Source organism: Bufo gargarizans, chromosome 3 (assembly GCF_014858855.1).
Source record: "Bufo gargarizans isolate SCDJY-AF-19 chromosome 3, ASM1485885v1, whole genome shotgun sequence".
NCBI classification, from domain to species: Eukaryota; Metazoa; Chordata; class Amphibia; order Anura; family Bufonidae; genus Bufo; species Bufo gargarizans.
Genome location: NC_058082.1, coordinates 390,727,603 through 390,750,100, shown reverse-complemented (window position 1 = coordinate 390,750,100; position 22,498 = coordinate 390,727,603). Strand labels below are relative to the sequence as shown.

At 45.7% G+C, this 22,498-nt stretch overlaps 1 protein-coding gene across 4 annotated transcripts in view; it reads right to left on the bottom strand.

Annotated features, from left to right (window-relative positions):
• The window catches only part of DCAF6 (DDB1 and CUL4 associated factor 6), a 1,153,281-nt gene that overhangs the window by 711,289 nt on the left and 419,494 nt on the right, over nucleotides 1-22,498 (bottom strand). For all 4 annotated transcript variants that reach the window (XM_044288252.1, XM_044288251.1, XM_044288253.1 and 1 more), the window contains exon 10: nucleotides 3,085-3,198. In XM_044288252.1, the coding sequence (XP_044144187.1) occupies nucleotides 3,085-3,198 (114 nt within the window). The remainder of the gene's footprint in view (nucleotides 1-3,084; nucleotides 3,199-22,498) is intronic.

Genomic DNA, 22,498 nt, shown 5'->3' with positions numbered 1-22,498 from the left:
TTTTTTTTGGCCTTTAGCAATACTGATTGATTATTGGCCAAATGCTGACCAAGTGAAGGTGTATGCTCAACAGACAGGATCCGTTTTTTCTGGGTAATTGTTCTGATGGATCAGAGAATGGTAAAAATTAATCAGTGATGTCAACACAAACGTACTGCTGACACCCTCTCCACTATGTCAGGGGGGCTATACTTCTATAAGCGTTTAATAGAACAGGTTCTGTAGACATCTATGTGGAATCAGCTGACGAGGGTGTAAAATGAATGCGCTTTTTCTTGACGCTAACATCTACCTGTAAGGCTGAGTTGATACTTTAGTTATTTGGTCAGTTTTGGCTCCGTGACCGCCCAAATAAGTGAAGTGTGCAGTGATTCTAAGAGCGACGCCCGTCATCTGCATGTCATACGGACTCACAGTATTATTTCACTACCAAAGCAGACTCCCTATGCGTTACTGCAAGGCACAGTGTTCTACACCACTATAAAGGTTCTCAGCAGTCAGGAAATAGCAGTTTTTAACGTAATTTGCCGCAAAATTATTCGGATCAAACAGTTTTTTTCCAGAAAAGTTCGGCGAACCGGCGAATCGAATGTTTGAAAAATTTGCTCATCTCTAAAGGGAATGTGTCACTAGAAAATGATCTGCTGTTTAAATCACATTTTTATGTTTAATATCTTTTTAAAGAATTTTTGATGATTAAAATTTTCCACATCAACATCTATATTTAAACAAAAAACATAAATTCCTGCAGTTTTCGCACTGGCCACTAAGCCTAATAATAGGCGCCACTTCTTGGTCTCTACAGATCATTCTACTGCAGTTACAGTATATATTATTCTACATCTGCCTGTAATGATAAGGAGAGAACACCTCTGTATGTAGATAGATATATAGACAGGATCCACCATTCACAATAGGTGATTGTCAGAGCTTATCTATTCTTTTCTTGTACAATGACCTCTGCACAGGTCACAGAGCATGCCTAGAAAACTCTCCCATAGAAGTCAATGAAGTCTCCTCCAGACCATTGTGTCTATGGCCCATAGGGCTGCCATAAAGTAATTTTTATTTTATTTTTCGTGCTGTCTAAATGCTGTTAAGAACAGCTTAGGCAAGAAGGCAGACCCCATAATAATGTTTGGGAAACAATGATCTGCAATCAGAAAATAAAAACAGATTGGATAAAAATATGTGTGATATAAATGATATTTTTGTTGACTCATTTCCTTTAAAGATTAACTAAACCTTTATATGAAGTTTTAATATTAATAATGCCCTAATAAAACTATTTAGAATATACTTAATTAATCAATTTAGTATTTTCATTATACTTTTACATCCCTAAAGCACACTATTCACTGTGCACTTAAAACACTATTCTCTGTACACTGCTGACAGCTCAGTGGTGTACGGAGTAAAGTGTATACATTTTATAAATGGGCAGTAGCAGTGCTGTGAGAACTGGAAGGAGCGCACATTGCCGCTCCTGTCCATGCTCCCCGGAGGATTACTAACTCCTGGCTTAGCACATGGGCACTCTGTACCCATGTACTATGCCAGGATTAGCTGAACGGATATAAGAGAACTGCATGTCAGCTCTTAGCTTAGTGAAGCAGGCAGGAGCAGGAGCCCGCTCCGGTCAGCTAATACTGGCATACAGCATACCCATGTGCTATGCCAGGAGTTAGTAATCCTCTGGGGAGCACGGGCAGGAGCGCATATTACGGCTCACTGTGTGCTGCTGCCCATTGATAAAATCTGTACTACGTACACTGCTGAGCTGTCAGCGGTGTACAGAGAACTGAGTTTTAAGCGCACAGGGAATAGTGCAATTTAGGAAAGCAAAAGCATAATAAAAATACAAAATTGATAATATTAATCCTCAACCAGTGGCTCTGGTTTGTTAAACTAGCGTAATATTCTGTAGTAGTACTCACTATCAAAGTGGAGAGCAGGCCGGCAGTGTAACCTCTCTCACTCATTCACGCTCCTCCTGCTCCATTCATGAAGTGGGAGGTGAGGTGGGAGGTTTCGCTGCCGGCCTGACCTCTGCTTTTAAGTGAGCTAGTGAGTACTACTACAGACGATTAGGGCAGTTTAACAAAAAGGGAGCCACTGTTTGAGCATTAAATAAATAAACTTTACAGATAAAGACTGCTGTGAGCGGGGCCAGTGTAATGGGGTCACTATACAGAGGGACATGAGGGGACACATTTATAATTACTGTGACACATAGGGGCATATGGGTGGGGACCAGCATAAGATGCTATATGTGTGTCATCCACACATTCCCCCAAAATAGTGTCATCCACACATCCCCCATAACAGTGCGTCATCCACAAATCCCACATAACAGCGCGTCATTCACAAATCCCACATAACAGTGCGTCATTCACAGATCCCCATAACAGTGATCATCCACAGATCCCCCATAACAGTGTTTCATCCACAGATCCCCCATAACAGTGTTTCATGCACAGATCCCTCATAACAGTGTCATCCACACATCCCCCATAACAGTTCGTCATCCACAGATCCCCCATAACAGTGTCATCTACATAGCACCATTAGTTCAAAACCCACCAAAAGCACACCTTTTGGTTCAAAATATTTTTTTTCTTAAGCTACTTTCACACTAGCGGCATGGACCTCTGGCAGGCTGTTCCATCGGGTGAACAGCCTGTCAGATCCGCCCTGCCGCTAGTGAACGTGTGCCCCTGGACTGCCGCTCTGACTATAATGGGGGTAGGGGCGGAGTTCCCGTCGAGGAACGGCAGCGCATGGCAAGAGGCTGCCGGAATAAAACTACGACATGTCCGACATTTATTCCGGCAGCCTCTCGCGACGCCTCGCCGGGAACTCCGCCCCCGCCCCTATTATAGTCAATGAGGATGGAGCGGCAGTCCAGGGGCGCAAGTTCACTAGCGGCAGGACGGATCCGACAGGCTGTTCACCCGGCGGGAAACTCCTCAAAATGCCATTGTGACCTGCAAAAATGTTTACAAATCTCTCATTAAAACAACAGCATTTCCTCATTCCTATTTCACTTTATATATGCACACATTATTTTGGCTGGGAATTTACCTCTGTTTTGATTTCTTCCTCTTCCTCTTTGAGCAACTTCACTTGCCTCTTCAAACCATCTTGAAAGCATGTCAGACATTCTTTGCATTAATGAAGCATTTGTTACTTGGTCACCTATCAATATGAAATGATTTAAAGTTAACAATTGGTTACCCTCTTAAGAGCCAGAACAATTTCAGTTTCTGTGTTTTCAATTTTTTCTACCATCTAAAAGCTACAACTTTTTAAATTTCATGTTTACATAACCATATGAGGGCTTTTTCGCAGGACGAGCTGTATTTTTTAATGGCAGCCTTTACTTTACCATATCTTTGTAGGGTGAAACAAATAAGAACATAATTTCACCAAGGTTCACTTTTTTTTATTTATTTTTTATTATAGCGTTCACTGCATGCTAAAAAAAAAAACTGTATGGCCTTATTTTGCAAGTCAGTACAATTACAGTGATACAATATTTTGATACTTGATAAAAGCTGTGAAAAATGTAAGATTTTCTTTGCATCAGCATTTTCTGACACCCATAACGTTTTATATTACTCTCTACAAATCTGGGTGAGGGGTTGTTTTTTTTGTAGGGGAACTGTAGTTTTGGGGTCGCATTAATTTTTGATTAGTTTTTATTACATTTCTATCCCAAAAATGATGAATTGTCCTTTTTTCTTTTCGGCTACAGCATTCACCGGGAAAAAAATTATGATCTTTTAAAAATTATTATATTTTAATAGTTTGGACATTTTCAGACATGGCAATACCTGTTACTTTTTTAGTGTTTATTTTTATGTGTAAAAGTGTGTGATTTAAATTTTTAATACTTTTGGTTTATTTTTTATTAAAAAAATTACTGTAATTTTGAATCTTCTTAGGTAACTTATGGGATTCTGAAGCTGCCTGTCGAGCTGTGCCTCAGACATAGCATAGCAGGTAGCTCGCTATTCACAAGGCCCCAGGAAGTCACAGCAACTGATTGGATTTATGCAATTTCACTGTGTGGTGCTGATAGGAGGACAGAGAGAGAGTCCTCTGTCTAACCCAAAGATGCCAAAATTGACAGTGGCATCTGAGGGGTTAAATGCCCACACCTGGCATCATCATTGATCCTGTTCACTGCCAGGGGGTGCTGGCTGTATAATATCCTGTATGGAGAGAGCTCACTCTATACAACCCTTGAAAGCTAATTCCGTAGATGCACAGCATTATGGGGTTAAAACACATTAGTTGGCACTAAGACAAAGTCTAAGATCAGAAACTCTGCTTTTGTCTGTATAAGCTTTCTGCTATTAGCTATGCAAGGTCAAAAGTACTCTGCCTTAGGGCTCATGCACATGAACTTATTTTTAGTTTGCATCTGATTCACATTTATTACAGGTTGTATGTGGACTCATTCACTTCAATAGTGCCTGTTGTGGAAAAATTATTGTTCGCCGTATGGTCGCCATCTATCCTATCCACAGATTTGTTCTTGTTTGCATTCATATCTGCGCAGAAACTTTCGCACGATGGTCTGGTCGTCCTGACCTGTAGCTGATTTGTGCCCAGCCTGCAGGATATCGGTGTCATGGCGCCGGATGAGGCGGGAGGGATGGAGACCGTCGAACAAAGGTTTCCTCATCCACGAGGATAAGCGCAGCAACGGGAAAGAGCGCAAATAAGTGTCAGAACGTGCAAACATAAGTTTGCACGATCATTCATATCTTTGCCAATCACTTCATACCATAACCAGTCTCCACATTGGTCATGATTGTAAGACCGCCTCCCATCTTCTGGTATAAATAAACCTTGCCTAGCTGTTGGAAGCAGGCACATTATTGGATCCTACTTGAGAACGTCTCTGTGATGTTATTTTGGAGGAATTGCGCACACATCGACGAACACTACACCAAGGATTTCCCGATTGTACTTCTGGCGGTTGTTTTCAGTTGTGAGAACGAGACAAAGGAGCAAACGGCGATATCAGTGCCCTATGTCAATTCTGCAGCCCAACAAAAAAACTGAACATGTCCATAGAACAGACATAAATAGGGCAAGGATAGGACAGTTCTATAGCAGGCAGGACGTTCCATTCTGCATAGTGCTGAACAAGTGAACATGCTGCCGTTATCCTGGTTTTGCAGATCTGCAATTTGCAGACCACAAAAACTCTAACAGATGTGTGTATGAGCACTTAAGTCAATTATCAAAATCTAAATAAATACATCATATATATCATATAGTCTCCAGTACTATAGAGGCAGAGAGACAAGGGAATTTGAACACCTCAAAGGAGCCTTTAAACTTGTGGGTATTCAGATTAGCCTCCTGTTAAAACTGACAAAACAACAAAAAAGAATATCAAGACTGCCAGTGTGGAGAACTTGGTTCTTCCATGTATATCTGTAAAAAATAAGACCTCATACAAGTACATTGATGAAAAAACTAAAAAGTTATAGCTCTTGGAATGCAATTATTTTTAAATGCGCGTGGTCACTAAGGACGTAAGGAGAATGGACACTTGTCCAATACCAGTGAGTTATTGCATCTCAGACACAGAGGAGGCCTGATTCAAAAGACATGTGAAAGAATCTGTTTACATTAAACTGAAGAAATTAAGCTACACCCAGGGAATGAGCACACCATAGCCAGCGCCAAGGAGTTCCCTGGCGTGGCAGTTCTACAGACAATGTGCTGACGACAAGACGCGAGTGGTTTGTACGCTGTGCAATCAGAGCCTGAAGCGAGGCATAAATGTTCTAAACCTGAGCACCACCTGCATGACCAGGCATCTAAATGCATAGCACGAGCGGGCAGTGGAGTAAACACCTCAAAAACCTTGAAAGATCTCAGGCTCCTCCTGCTGCCTCTTTTGCTGCAGTCTTGGCCTCTTCCTACCCCTCTGGAGTGACAGTGGCACTTGCCACCCTGGAAACAGAGGATGTGGCAGCAACACCACCACTTCCGTCTCCAAGCATCTCCACAATGTCCCATGGAATCGTTCAGCTGTCCATCTCCCAAATACTGGAGAGAAAGAGGTACCCACTACCCACCCGTGATCCCTGGCTCTGAATGCCAGGATTTCAAAATTCCTGGCCTTTGAAATGTTGTAATCCTGTCTGGTGGAGACGGAGACCTTATGGCGGTGGCTGTCCCACAGTACGTGGTTCCCAGCCGCCACTACTTTTCCAGGCGAGCCATCCCTGCACAACCAAGTGGCGGACAAAATTAGGCGCGCAAGGTCCACATAACCACCGATACGTGGACCAGTAAGCATGGGCAGGGATGTTATATCTCCCTAACTGCACACTGGGTAAAGGCATTGGCAGCTGGGCCTGAGGCAGATAGCAGTTTGGCGCATGTCCTTCCACCACCAAGGATTGCAGGATGTTTCTCTTTGCCTCCTGTTGCCTCCTCCTCTACCGCCTCCTCATCCGGACAGGATAACGCCTAATACCTTCACCACCCACTTCAGCACAGCCAGGGGGAAACGACAGAAGGCTGTATTGGAAATCATCTTTTTGGGGAAAAAACCCACACTGCGCAGGAGCTGTGGACGGGCATGGAACAACAGACCGATGAGTGGTTGGTGCCACTGAGCCTCAAGCCCGGCTTGGTGGTGTGCGATATTGGGCAAAATCTCGTAGAATCTCTGGGCTTAGCCGTTTGACACACATCCTTTGCCTGGCACATGTGCTGAATTTGGTGGTGCAGAGGTTCCTGAAAAATTACCCAGATATGTCAGAGCTGGTGCAGAAAGTGTGGGCAGTCTGTGTTGCAGCGTAACTTGGGCATTACTGCTCACTGCCTCATATGCAACGTGCACACAAGGTGGAACTTCACCTTGAACATGCTGGAGAGACTGCGAGCAAAGTTTCAGCTGCAGCACGCGTGCTTGAATCGTTCTGCGGAGCAGCACCACTTCACCACCAAGTGGGCCTCCATGCGGGACGTGTGTGCTGTGTTGCGCTGTTTCGAGTACTTCACCAACATGGCCAGTGTCGATGATGCCATCCTCAGCATTACTATCCCATTTCTATGTCTCAATGGAAAAAACACTTTGGGCGATGATGGAAGAGGATGTGGCACAGGAGGAAGAGGGATCCATGGATTTCCACGGTTATCAGGCCAGTCATTCACAAGTTGCTCAGAGGTTGGGTTCCTGCACCAACAGAGGCAAGGTACACAATTGTCCAGCCAGGGCACAGTCCTGGAGGATGAGAAGGAGGAGGATGATGAGGAGGAGGAACTGTGTTCACAGCAGGATGGCACCCAAAGCAGCTCATGGGAATCACTGGAGCGTGGCTGGGGTGATACAGAGGACACAGATGATACACCTCCCACAAAGGACAGCTTGTCGTTGCCTCTGGGCAGCCTGGCACACATGAGCGACTACATGCTGTAGTGCCTGCGCAACGACCGGCGAGGTGCACACATTCTAACCAGTGGCCACCCGGCTGGATCCCCGCTACAAGGATAATGTGCCGTCCTTATTTCCATCACTGGAGCGTGATCGGAAGATGCATGAGTGCAAGCCCATGCTGATAGATACGCTGCTGATGGCATTCCCACCTGACACCGGGGCTTAGTGAAAGCACAAGGCGTAGGCAGAGGAGGAGGAGGAAGTCGTCAACGCAGCTGAGGCACCGCCAGCACCTCAGAAAGGAGGGTTAGCATGGCTGAAATGTGGAAAAGCTTTGTCAGTACGCCACAACAATCAGCACCACCAGCTGATATGGAATGTCTTAGAAGGAGGCAGCATTTCAGCAACATGGTGGAACAGTACATGTGCACACGCCTACACGTACTGACTGATGGGTCTGCCCCATTCAACTTCTGGGTCTCCAGATTGAGCACATGGCCTGAGCTTAACCTTTACACCTTGGAGGTGCTACACTGCCACATCCACCGCCTACTCAACCTCCTACTCCACTTTGACCTCTGTATCCTAGTTCAAGATCATAATTTTTAACCTTTTTTATATTCTATGTTATTTTAAGTAAATTCCCTATCCACATTTGTTTGCAGGTCAATTATCCTGCTCTTACCCCCATTTTGCTTCCTGTAGCCCTCTAACCCTTTCTATGACTTTTTTAGAGCCATTTTTTGTGCCCCAAATTTCGGGTCCCCATTGACTTCAGTTTGGCTGAACCTGGCAAACCCGAACTTCCCGGTGTTTGCTCAACCCTAGTGGCAACTAAGAATAAATTAGCAATTCTGTTTTTTGTTTAGTTTTTTTACGGCGTTAACCGTATGGGATAATTTACGTGATATTTATGTAGTCCACGTCGTTACAGACGTGACAATACTAAATATATGGGTGAGCGTATTTTCAATAGGACAAAAAGCTTAATTTTTTTAATGGATTTTTTTTATTTAATAAATGTGTTTTGATTTAACTTTTTTTTTTTTACCACTTAATAGTCCCACAAGGGGACTATAACAGACCGTTTTTTATATATTTTTTCAAATGCAATGCATTATCGCTATAGTGCATTGCATTTTAATGTTAGTGCTATTCTGACATTGACCAGCAAGCTGCGGCCAGAGAGGCGCAGCCTGCTGGAAATTACTCAAGGCTGGTCGGGGGGCTACACTAGATTGCATCTGCGAGCTGTCGATGGGAGACACAGGGAGTCCGCTCCCTCTGTCAGCACTTTACATGCGGCAGGCGCCCGCCGGATGTAAAGTGTTAAACAGCCCAGACTGGCACTCCTGCCGAACCGGGCTGTTAGAGCAGGGCCAGGGCTCTCATGTGAGAGCCGGGACCCATGCAGCGCTTAAATTGAGCTGCCGTAAAAAAGCCTCATGCACACGACCGTGACGTTTTTTTGTATCCGGCCATACTGCCGGGAAACCGGTGAAGTCTCTCCTAATTATTACTTCATAGTGCAAGTGTGTGGCAACGGCAAAATCCATGTGCCGGCCACCATGGATAGTGACACCAGGGCGGTGGGATAGTCCTTTAAGTCTCCAAGGATGAACATTACACCTACTTTTCAGCCAGTATAGACGGCGGGCCGCACCAGGGCAGCTCTTACAAGGGACACCAGGCTCCCTGAGTCCAGCACCACCACTGCCAGGTTATCTCCCACTTGTACCTGGCACAGGTGATTATTGTCTATTGTGTCAGGGTTACCGGATGCACACAGCCTCCTAGGCATGCATTGAGGGGCGATAGCCAAAGTTAGTGTCCATGGGTTCACACCGATGGGGACAGTCGGCCCTTATGTGTCCAGACTCTTAACACCGCCAGCAGACCACCGGGGCTGGGTCTGCAGGGGGTATGTCCCGGGCGGGTTTGGCTGGCACCAGCCGCCGGGCCTGGGGTGGAGATTTCCGGGTTTTAACTGGCCCCCTCCCAAAAGAACCCCCCTGCAGATTTCTGGTGGCCTCGTAGCGCTCCACCAAGTTGACCATCTCTAGGGCATTACCAGTAGACACCTGGCCGATCCAGTGCTAGAGAGGGTACGGCAAAGCCCTCCAGAATACATTCGCCAACTGGCGGTCCAGCATAGCAGTGGGACTCAGTACGTCAGGCTGCAGCCACTTTTGCAGCCGGGTAGGAGATCATAATACTGCGGTCTCTGTCAGCTGGGTTAAATTCCTTAAATTCCCACTGACACACTCGCTGGGCCCGGACCAATACATTCACCCCCAGTCTTGCCAGAATCTCACCTTTTACGGTCAGGTAGTGAGCCGTTTAATCAGCTGGTAGGTCGAAAAACACCTGCTGGGGTCTAGATGCCAGGAACGGAGCGACAACCTCAGCCCAATGGTCTTGGGGTAACTTCTCCTGCACGGCCACCTTTTCGAACACCGCCTCGTCTCGACGTCTCAACGTCGTCCGATTGAGTCATCTTGGGGATCGCCACACGAACATCTTTCCGGGCATTATGGACGTTCTGGGACGCTCCTGACGCTTGTAATGCCATCACATGCTGTAATAGCAGCTAGTTGGTTTCCCGCTGCTGCTTGTTTGCCTCCCGCTGCTGCAAGTTAGACTCCATGAGGGCTTTCACGACCGCCTCCATTTTGTCAGGGGATACGGGTAGTAACCTTGCCGACTTGATGAAAGACATACACCCGTGCCTGGGGAAAAAACAAAAACTTTTCGCCCTTTAGGCCAGCCTCACTGCGTTTGCCCGCATCTGACAACAAATGTGGGGATTCGCTCTGGTAAGTTAAACACAAAGTCTTTAACTTAAATAGTTCAGTGTTTATTCACACAGAAGGCAAAACAAAATAACAGTTCGCAGTGTTAGTGTATGTTCACACCATGGAAAGTCCACAGAACACAAACGTTCACCTTGTTAGCAGTTTTTCCATCAGCTATCCACAGCAGGTTTCAGGAGGCCTGTTTTCCAGAAATGCGTCTCTCAGCCCTTTAGCACGGCACACCTCATGCAGATCCCAAAACCACAGAGTCTCCACAGCTTCACTGTAAAATGGAGGATAATCCACACAGCTGAGACTGCTGGCTGGGTTTTTATATCCCTAACCAAAACCCAGCCTGGAACATGGAGAGAAGCCACCCACCCTGCACTTTGGCTGCTCCCAGTAAGAGCCGGCCCGGCTCGGCTCTACAGCCAGCGGTGCGATTTTCACACACGGTTGCTAGGAGACCCGATCATTATTATTTTCCCTTATAACGTGGTTATAAGGGAAAATAATAGCATTCTGAATACAGAGTGCATAGTACAATAGGACTGGAGGGGTTAAAAAAAATCAAAAATTATTTAACTCACCTTAATCCACTTGATCGCGCAGCCGGCATCTCCTTGTGTCTTCATCTTAGCTGTGTGCAGTCACACGACCTGTGGTGACGTAACTACGGTCATCACATGGTCCATCACATGATCCATCACCATGGTAAAAGATCATGTAATGGATCATGTGATAACCGGAGCGACGTCACCACAGGTCCTGTTACTGCACACAGCTAACATGAAGACAGAAGGAGATGCCTGCTGCGCGATCAAGTAGATTAAGGTGGATAAAACAACATTATATTTTTTTACCCCTCCAGCACAATTTAACCCCTCCAGCGCTATTTTACTATGCATTCTGTATTCATAATGCTATTATTTTCCTTTATAACCATGTTATAAGGGAAAATAATACAATCTACAGAACACCGATCCCAAGCCCAAACTTCTGTGAAGAAGTTTGGGTTTGGGTACCAAACAAGCGCGATTTTTCTCACGTGAGTGCAAAACGCATTACAATGTTTTGCACTTGCACGGAAAAATCATGCGTGTTCCCAAGACTAACTCCCTGGATCAACGACCCCTCTCTAGTAACTATAGCCTGTAATATTATTACACTCCAGAAATACATCCAGGCCCCTCTTGAATTCCTTTTATTGTACTCACCATCACCACCTCCTCAGGCAGAGAGTTCCATAGTCTCACTGCTTTTACCGTAAAGAATCCTTTTCTATGTTTGTGTACAAACCTTCTTTCCTCCAGACACAGAGGATGTCCCCTCGTCACAGTCCTGGCGATAAATAGATCATGGGATAGATCTCTGTACTGACCCCTGATATATTTATACATATTAATTAGATCTCCCCTCAGTTGTCCTTTTTCTAAAGTGAATAAACCTAATTTTGATAATCTTTCAGGGTACTGTAGTTGCCCCCATTCCGGTTATTACTTTAGTTGCCCTCCTCTGGACCCTCTCCAGCTCTGCTATGTCTACCTTGTTTACAGGAGCGCCATGTGTGGTCTGACTAGCGATTTGTAAAGTGGTAGGACTATGCCCCTTCTGATGCAACCCATTATCTTATTGGCCTTGGCAGCAGCTGCCTGACACTGGTTTTTGCAACTTAGTTTTCTGTTTATTAAAATTCCTAGATCCTTTTCCATGTCAGTGTTACCGCCCTTTAAGTGTGCTACATTTAATAGGTTTAAGCATAAATGTCTTGGTGTGTGCATTGCGTGTTTCCTATGTGTGACTGGTGTGTGCTATATATGACCTATGTATCAGTGGTGTATGTGCAGTATGTGACATATGCATCAGTGGCATGTGACCCATGTATAAGTTTCTTGTGTGCCACATGTGTCCAATTGGTGTGAGCTGCATGTGTCTTCTTTCTGACTTGTCTTAAGTGCAGGATGTCGATATATGTGTAAATTCTTCCACATGTATATTTGTGCATTTTGCTGTGAATGTCTGCCATCATACTTCATCTTTAATATTTCTGTTATCACTATAACACTATAAGTGCTCATGAACACGACCATTGGATGTTTTGCAGTCTGCAAATTGCGGATCCACAAAACCTAGATACCGGGTGTGTGCATATTTACTCCAAAGGGAACTCGCCTTTCAACAGAAAATGTTGAGAGACTAACCTTTGTAAAGATCAGGCGTGGATCAGCCGTGATTTCCACATGCTGGTGGCTGATGAATCAGACTAGATAATTTTGGAAGCCACACCAAAACATTGTACTCCTGCCCATGCACTTTATTATTCTGATGCTGCCATCCACCTGATGACACACACCTCCTGCCTCTGCTGCCATCTTCTTCTACTACCACCATCTTGTGCTGTAACTAGGACTGCTGTTGCCACCTGCACCACTCTGTGACTGGGCCACTGTGATGACTCCTCATGCTGTTGCCACCCGCACCACTCTGTGACTGGGCCACTATGATGACTCCTTGTGTGGTTGTCACCCATACCACTCTGTGACTGGGCCACTATGATGATTTGTCATGCTCCAGCCACCCGCACCACTCTGTGACTGGGCCACTATTATGACGCCTCTCGCTGTTGTCACCCTCATCACTCTGTGACGGGTTCACTACTGTCCCTGTTTGGCCTTGTTAAAGGGGCTGTCCGGTTTCAGAGCTGAACCCAGACATAACCATAATTTCACCCAGACACCCCCCCTGATGTTAGCATCATGCTCATCATCATTTCATGCTCCGATGCACTCCCTTGCCCTGGGCTGGATCACGCAGGGCAAGGGCTCTTTTATTTACAATAGCACACTGCTGGGCGAAGGCTTCCAGCCAGCAGTGTGTTCGGTGACGTCACCGGCTCTGATGGGCGAGCCTTAGCGCTGTCTTAGCCAGTTTTAAAGGCTAGGGCAGCGCTAAAGCAAGCCCATCAGTGCCGGTGATGTCACCGGGCTCACTGTTTGGCAGAAGCCTCCGCCTGGCAGCCCTATGTCACTGGAACTCCAGAAAATGCCCTTGCCCTGAGCTCCGATGCTCAAGTCAGGGGTGCTGCCTGGGTGAAAATGGGGATATGAACGGGTTCAGCTCTGAACGCAGACAACCCCTTTAACATCACAACGATCTGACCCTATAAATGGGTCTAAACCTTTGCTGGCACCTTACCTGGGCCCTGAGCAGGCTACTGGGGGAACTTATGGCCGGCATCAACAGCGTGTAAGTAGCAGGATGAGCCAAATACCTGCTTTCTTGATCATTATAACCTGTATGTATTTTTTTACCCTATACTGAATTCTTCTCCATTTGTATGCACCTCTTTAGGGAACTCCTGTTGGGATGCTTATATCTTGTGTATGTTATGCCTCCTCCTTTAAACATCTCTAGCTAAGTATCGCTCTATTTTCATTATCGCCCTTGTATCATTTATCACATCTATATCATTGTTGGACTTTGTCCTAATGTTGTACCTACTTCCTGATGAGCCTGACCTTATACAGGTGAAACGCGTTGAGGTTTGTGTAATAAGATGTGCATACTAAAAAATGTGCGTATTATTTACTTGAGAGGAATGGTGACTTTTCCAGTATCCTGGATCGCCTTCCATTATTCTCTTTTTCTGTATCTGCAATAATTATACCTAATTGTCGGTTTGGACAGGTGGCGACTCCACCTTTTTTGTACCACCTTCCACTTCCGGTATATCTTCCCTTATTAAGAGTACATATTTTCTCTTCCCGGTTAGGGCTAATCTAGGGATTTTTTAGCCTTAGGTTCGGGGACAGGGAACCCCTACCATCAGGGGGTCACCCTGGGCTGAGCAGTCATTAGGGCCTTTAGGGTAAGCATTCTGTCTGCCCTGCCCTTTTTTCAGACCCTGTCCTCTTTTGGTCTATTCCTCGAGCCACTAAGTCTATAGACATTGTTGTGTCACTAGTAAACTTTTTATGTAGGGGCCACTACTCCCCAGTCAAAAGAAATGTATATATAACCCTTTTGAAAGGTAGTACACTTTGTCGGTATATACATACCTATACCCGCACTATCAATAATAAAGGTATTTTTAAAAGTCACTAATCTCTAAAGCTATACAACTAAGTTAACCCAAAATAATATAACATAGGGGGATCTGAAGCAAATATCCAATTGGAAACCTCCCTATCCAATAAAACATAAATCTTTATTTCAACATTTAAAAATGAAAACCCCTACAATAATCACAAACCTATATCTATATCTATATCTATATATATATATATATATATATCTCTATCTATCTATCTATCTATCTATTATATATATATATATATATAATGTGTGGTCGTGGCTACAGATCGTGAACGAGGACGTGAGGTTAACTACCTGGTAGAACTGGCCTGAGTTGTGCCCGAAGCCATGTCCGTGGGTAGGCCTATAAGGGGGCCTACCCATAGGGGAACTAAAGAAGAAAGGGAGGGGAAAGGGTGGGGCACAGCAAGCGCCTGCAATGGAAGGGGGAGGCTCGTGAGAATTTATGAGCCTCCGCCCCTCCCACAATTACAGGCTGTGAACAGCCTTAACATTTGTGGTCGTGGCTACAGATAGTAAACGAGGACGTGAGGTTAACTACTTGTAACCATTAAGCAACCTGGTAGAACTGGCCTAAGTTGTGCCCGAAGCCGTGTCCGTGGGTAGGCCTATAAGGGGGCAAAAGACACGGTTAGGTTGAATTTACATTTATTTCATATGATTACAACACGAGATTACAGAAGGCGTCAGAGATTTCCTTATGCGGATTAGGAATATATCTGGTGTAGCAGGATGATTGCCAGCGGCCCATTTTGCGGATGATATGGCATGGGACATTGTGTTTGGAGGTAGCCGAGGCAGCACCTATGCGGAAAGAGTGTCCAGATATGGTTCTGGCATCATAGCCCAACCCCTTGACCAGGATGCGAATATGGGAGATGAACTGGGCAGTAGTGAGTTATTTTCCTTTGAACGGTAGTAGCGGTTCGTTCGCCAATAGGGCCAACAGTTTGTTAAGAACCTGGACTGGGCACCACTTATTGAAAGTTTGGAAGTACTTGATTTGAACAGGGGCCCGATTTGCGATGTTTTTGTTGATGGCAGATTTAATGTGTGATGATTGTGATTAAGGACTAGCTGGCTTCTGGTTAAACCTATGACTTTGGATGAAACTACAGTGAATTCTCCTGGGCGCAGAAAACCATAAAAGCCCAGATACATGGCAGCTTTAATGACCATGGAGGGAAGGAGGCCAAAAAGACTACCATCTAGCAAGTCTGAAAGCTTCCTGAACAGCTCCCCAGAAACGGGTTGCCTGCTGGGCGTGCTGCTCTGGCTGTTCTTGAGAATGCCCCTAAGGGTGGCTTTGACTACTGGAGAAGTGAAAACTGACTTACTGCCTGGGTCCCTCAGCATGGAATGATGCTGTACCCCTGCCAGATACAGTTTAATGGAGTTATAGGAGAGCTTGAGATGCTTATGACAATATGCTAAAAAAGCCATTAAATACATAGTTTTATCTGTGTTGATTGTTGAAGACAGGAACATTTTTGGTAGATGTTCCAACCGGTTCTGTAATTCTTGGCCGTGTTGGCGGAAAGGGACCTATACACGAGGGACTTAGCTGTGGAAATGAAATGTCTGGAAGAAATTATGAAGGTTAAAGCGGGACAATGCGTCGGCTGCGGCATTTCGAATGCCCTGGATATGCCTGCCTGAAATATGAAAATTATGGTGTAAGGATAGCCATACTAACTTACATACGAAAGACATGATGCGAGGACATTTGGAGCGCCCTTTACTGAGGATATCCACCACTGTTTGATAATCCGTGATGAACGCAACTGGGGAATCTGCCGATTGATTACGCCAGACCTGAGCCGCTGCCACTATTGGATAGATTTCCAGCAGGGGAGATGACCTGAGGAACTCGGGTAATGAAGAAATTTTGGTGGGCCACTGGGCGGCAAACCGCTGCCTTTTATATATGGCCGCGAAACCTCTGGATGCCGCGGCATCTAAGAAGACCATGGGGAAATCTGGATTCCATTGGGGAATAAACAAAGAAATCCCATGCCATGGACAAATCAGCCATTGCCTGGGCATCCAAGAACACTGGGGAGTCCTGCTCAGAGGCTGACGGCAGTAAATCTAGAAGCCTGGACATGAATGCTTTCCCTTGGGGCATGATCCTGGTTGCGAAATTTTGCATACCTAGAAGTGACTGCAACTCCTGTTTTGTGAGAACCCGGGAACCTGTGAATTTATCAATGATTTTTTTTATTTATTTAAGAAGCTTTTCGGCCGGCAGCCTAGCTTCCATTTTCTCTGTATCGAGCACTATGCCGAGAAAGGTTACTACTGTGTCAGGTCCCTCTATTTTGGATGGGGCTACAGGAACCCAGAGATCTTTGAGAATGTGCAGGAAATTATCGAGTTTGCAAAGTTTAACACTGGGTTGTTCTATCAGGAGAAAATAATCGAGGTAATGTAGCGCCATTGGACATTTGCAGCGATTGACCAAGATCCAATGAAGGGCTTGGGCAAACCGGTCAAATAACCAGGGGCTGCTTTTTGAACCGAATGTTAAACGGGCAGCAAAGTAATAATGGTCCTGCCATTTGATTTCCAAAACTGAGGGTCGATAGGCAATAGTTTAAACGCGTCTGTGATGTCTGCTTTAGACAACCATGCTCCTTTGCCTGCTAACAAAATGAGAGAAATTAGAGAAATGGCCACCTGGAGTGAAGAATATTTCATGGCGAATTCTTCCGAGGGAATCAAAGAGTTTAGGCTGGGAACATGTGAACCATGAGGCGCTGACAGATCATAAATCAGGCGTTTTTTATTTGTGAATTTTTTGGTTACAATGCCGACAGGGTTGATCCTCCAGGAGTCAAAAGGAACGTGTGGAAAGGGGCCGATAAGGAAACCCTTCTCCACTTCCGACTGAATTAGGAAATCCACCACATCGGCATCCTGAATCGTGGACAGTAGATTAGGGCCCTCCCAGGTGGACTGGGGGAGGGCTACGAGACCCGTGTGAAAGCCGTGACTGAATCCTGCAAGCAAGAACTCAACCAGGTCAGGTCTGTGGTGGTCTTGAAGCAGCCTACCTAATAGCTCCACATTAACCCTGCCTAGTTATTTATGCTTGGCCGTTCTCAGTGGGCAGACTGAGATGGGGTGAGCCCGGAAGCAAGAGGAGCAGACATGTAGTGCCCTGCACTGATTGTAGTTACAGGAGGCTAGATTATAGTTGTTACAGATCTGACTGGTGCCTAAGAAAACACCGGGGCGACCCAATTTGTCGGTGTTGATGTGCCTTTGCTGAGTGCCAGAAGGGCCGGCCGAAGGCCTGCTAAGAACCACCAGTTGACTAACGGAAGGACACCAATCAGTGGTGTGGAGAATTGACTGGCAGGTGCTGCAAGCTGGAGCTTTCAAACCGGTGAAATGCCGGCAGAAAAAATCCATGTCCAAACATGCCCAGTTGGTAACACGATGGAACTGAGCTAGCGCTGAGGCTGCTTTTGCCGAGAAGGAGCAGTGGCAATCGTAGAAGGCCGTACTTCTACCCCAGATCAGTGACTCTGTAAATCCAACTCTTCTATTCTTTCTGGGTGGGCGGAGCAGACTATGTCCCTGAAGAGACTAAAAGCCAGGATGAACTCGGGAACTGTTAGTTTTTTGTTCAACTGAGCATACCTGGATTTTAGGATGATGGAGACGTTGTCACAAGCTATCATCTTGTTTTCTACGGTGTCGTGGGTAGCTATCAAGATGGCGGCTAAATTGACATATTTGCCCTCCAGAATGTCTTTCTTGATGCTATCTGTGATGAAATGGGCCGGGCTATCTCGGAGGAGTTGAACACCCTACCTGGGGAGGTTGGCTGGGGTGAGGGAGCTAAAACGAAAGGAAGCGCGGGTATGCCAGCTGCCGAGTGCCTGGATTCCACTGCCGACAACCTGTTTTGAATGTCCAACACTGATGAAGACAGGCTGTTGATGGTGGCATGTAACTGGGTCAATGACAATTGTATAGTAGACATTGACACATGATCCCTAGGTGGGGAGGAAGAGTCTGACATTAACAGTCTGAATAATTTTGCCTTCCTGGCGGAAGCCGGATAGGGTATCCCTCTACTACTGAGCTCGGCAATCAGCTTAGGCAAGGTCCAACTCCTAAGGGAAGTAGCGCTGGCGTGCTCTGAGGCTAGGGTCTCTGGAACTGAAGAGGTCTCCCCCATGTCGTCCAGATGAGACATGCTAGAATTGGAAGCAGTCACAGTTAAAACCGAATTAAAGATTCTGCCCGGGAACCATGCTAGTGCTGTGGAGCTATTAATTGTGGAGAGGAAAACCGCCAGGAAAGAGAAGAAGAAGGCCACATCACCACTTGTGCCCAGAGATTTAAGAGACTAACGTACCTGATGGTTTTGATGCGCCTTGGATTTGCGAACAGACTCAGAAAATTCCTGTTCTGTAGGAATGGACCGCAACCGAGCTTGAAGAAACCATAACAAGTAAATTGGCTGGACCGAAGGTTGGAGCAAAGTAAATAGGGTGAGAGCACCGTGCCCTGTTCGAGAAGCCTCCCCTAACAACGTGAACAGAACAAACCTGTATCCTATGGAAACTAAGAAAAGAGGGACGCAGGGCCTGCGTGGCCATGACCGGGCGAGACCTGGACCGTGGCCCGGGTGACAAGGGTGGACGTGAAATCCTGGACAAGGAGACCTGAGTGACAGAGACAGTGTGGAAGACATGAAAGGGGCCTGAGTAACGCAAACGGGCGAGGTACGTGGAACGGAGAGGCCTGAGTAACGAAAACAGGCGTGAACTCAGAAAGACGAAGAAGCCTGAATAACGTAAACAGGCGTGGGACGTGGAAGGCGAAGGGGCCTGAGTAACGTAAACAGGCGCGAAACATGGGAGACAAGGAGGCCTGAGAAACGCAAACAGGCGTGAAACATGGAAGAAAAGAGACCTGAATGGCTTAAACAGGTGTGAGATGGAGAGGCCTGAGAAACGTGGACAGGAGTGGAAGATGGAAACGAGAGGCCTGAGAGGCGTGGATAGACGTAAGGCATGAAAACGTGGAGGCCTAAGTAACGTAAACAGGCGTGAAACGTGGAAACAAAGAGGCCTGAATAACGTAAACAGGTGTGGAACGTAGGAGCTGAAGAGGCCTGAGTAACGTAAACAGGCGTGAAATATGGACGAAAAGGAGGCCTGAGTAACGTAAACAGGCGTGAAACATGGACGGAAAGGAGGCCTGAGTAACTTAAACAGGCGTGAAACATGGAAGACAAAAAAGCCTGAGTAACGTAAATAGGCATGAAACAGGTAAGACAAAGAGGCCTGAGTAACATAGACAGGTGTGAAACGTAGGAGGCAAATGAGCCTGAGAAACGCAAACAGGCGTGTAAAACATGGAAGGCTGAGAGGCCTGACAAATGTGAACTGGCGTAGAAGAATTGAGGCAAGGAGGCTTGAGGGACGTAAGCAGGTGTGAAACGTGGAGATGAAGAAGCCTGAGTAACGTAAACAGGCGTGAACATGGAAGGGAAGGCTTGAATGACGAGACAGGCGTGAAAAAGGAAAACAGAGAAACTAATAGCTAGACAGGCGCGGGACAAGGATGATGGAGAGGCTGAGAAATGGAGACAGATGGGCAACGTGAGACACAGATTGGAAGGTGACAGATAAGACAGAACGAGGACAGAAGGCCTGCGTGAGACGATAGCTCTGCGGTATGTGTGGAGACGACACCGCAAACCAAAACTGAGCAACTTACCGCGGTTGACGGAGGAACCTGTTGAGAAGATAATAGCCCGGGTAACGGGCTATTAGCCAAGTGATGAATTAGCCTAGTGACATGGTGTGAATAAAAATTTTATTTTTTTAGTTTATTTTTTGTAACATAAGACAAAGCAATGATGATGACCAATGACATACAGACCTGGGATGAAGTGACAATTACAGGCCTTAAATGAGCTTAACCGAGATTTGGAAAGGATGAGAATTCAGGTAGGCGGATTGCGCATGACCAGCTACTGAATAACTGGAGGACATGAGAGGAAAAATTAAGACAGACCCCGGAAAATTATTATTAGCCGTTATCCGTGCTACAATTGCGTGAACCTATATGATTAGGGGTGATTCTTTTGTAAATCCAAACACTATACACTTTAAAGAAGCGGGTCATTGTGAACGTGATTTGAAATTCAGAATACTTGAGCGGGGAGCCCTTACCCAGAAGGGGTGGGGATAGGACGATACACTTGAAAAGAAGTGAGCTCTATTGGATTTTTGAGTTACAAACTCTTAAACCGAGAGAGCTCAATGTTGACTTTAGGGTTGTCTGAATATCTCTCACCGGCTTGTCTTTGTTTCCTCCCCTTCTCGTTTGTTTATGTGGGTATGTTTTCCCTTTCCCTTTGGTGTTCCCTCCCCCTGTTTTTGTCTTGTTGGGGTTCTGTTGAACTCTGCTCGCCTCTCTCGTAGGGTTTTATACAAGTGCAAGTTTTGTATCCAAACCACAGACGGGATGAGACTCAGCACCATACATGTTCCCTCGACTGCGGGACCTTTGACAGAATATGGCCGGCCAGTCTTTACAGGCCTCCTATGTGTGTGCATTGGTCACCTAGTATTGACATAGTCTGTATGTATATGGATGGTTCTCCTATGATGGGGACCGGGACACAGAGTCACTTCACGGTGATGGCTGGACCTGCCACTCCCGTTCTGGTGTGCTGCCTTCCCTCGGGTAGCTCCCGGCGGAGACGTCACACAACTGGAGAGTAATTGTGACAGCTCATGATGTGTGGACCTTTGGAGAGAAAACTGTTATTATAAGAGTATGGGGATTAGGCGACTAAGGGTGATAGTGGCGGTATGCCATTAGCCCGCTTTACACCACTGGACTTCCCTTTTTTGAGTTAGTAATAAGGAAATGATGCAGTATAAACGGTCTTCTGAATGGTGGTCAGGTGATCTGTGAAATGATCTCTGTGTGTGTCAGACTGTGTCCGCCCGGTCTTGGGAACGAGCATGCCCAGTCTGTGTTTGGTGCGGAGTCACCATCTTGGATGTGGGCCGTTATGTGCCCTATGTGATGGTTAGTCTCGCGGGATGAAAGGCTTCCCGCGCCTGAGTACTGTCTAGTTCCGGATGCCGACTGAGTCCTGCTGTCTCCAGCTACATGTGAGAGTTTCATATTAAATGAATTATTTGTTTTTAATCAACACAATTATGCACACCTGAAAGGGAATACCAATCTATGATGTTATGCACTACAATTGGATGAATTGATGGTTAATATTTTTGGCACACAGCACTTTTTTGACATATGATTCCTTCTTTAATACAGTATAATCATGTACACTAGTTTTATCGTTTTTATCAATGTTTTTGCAGAAATTGATGTATAATCATGTAATCACTTTAGTTAATTATGTACGCTATATAAGCACTTGATTTTGCACTTTGTATTATGGCTTGACAAAGGCTCCATGGAGTGAGCTGAAACGTTGCTGTCTACACATGGGTGAATAAAATACCCTTTTTTTCATGGATATATGTGTGCTGCCTTGGATTTTCCATATATATATATATATATAATAAGAAAAATGAGCGGCACTCCAAGTAATAAAGTAGTGAATCCTTTATTCACACCAGTGGTGCAACGTTTCGGCTCTGATCGCGAGCCTTCTTCAAGCAAAGACATAACTCAAATGACTGTGGTTATATAGGAAGTACAAATCATGTGACAACACCCCAGTGGGTGTGTTTAACAGATCATAAAGATAGAACAATACTATGCATTAAATCAACATAATATCTACAGTGTACAGTACATATATATGCATATGGTGGTCATCATCAATAGTGAAATCACAAATATAAGGCATGTCTGCAAGTGAACTTCATAAACCTGATGGTATAGTATACCAACGGTCAGTGTGCATACATATGAAAAAAGAGGAGAGGGGGAGGAGCATTGAAGTGTTACACGTAACATACTTAGCAGGTAAGGAGGCTCATTCCTGGCCGTAAACTCGGCGTTCCGGATGTCCGTCTGCGCAGGCGTGGCAGCGCACCAATAATAGATTCTCGGCATGCCGGACACGCTGCGCATCATCACACTGGCGCTGCGCGTCATCTCAATGGGCCGATCCACCTCCGTCACAACGTCGGACACAGTATGTTGTCCTGGGCGCATGCTCAGTAGAAAAACGAGCTGC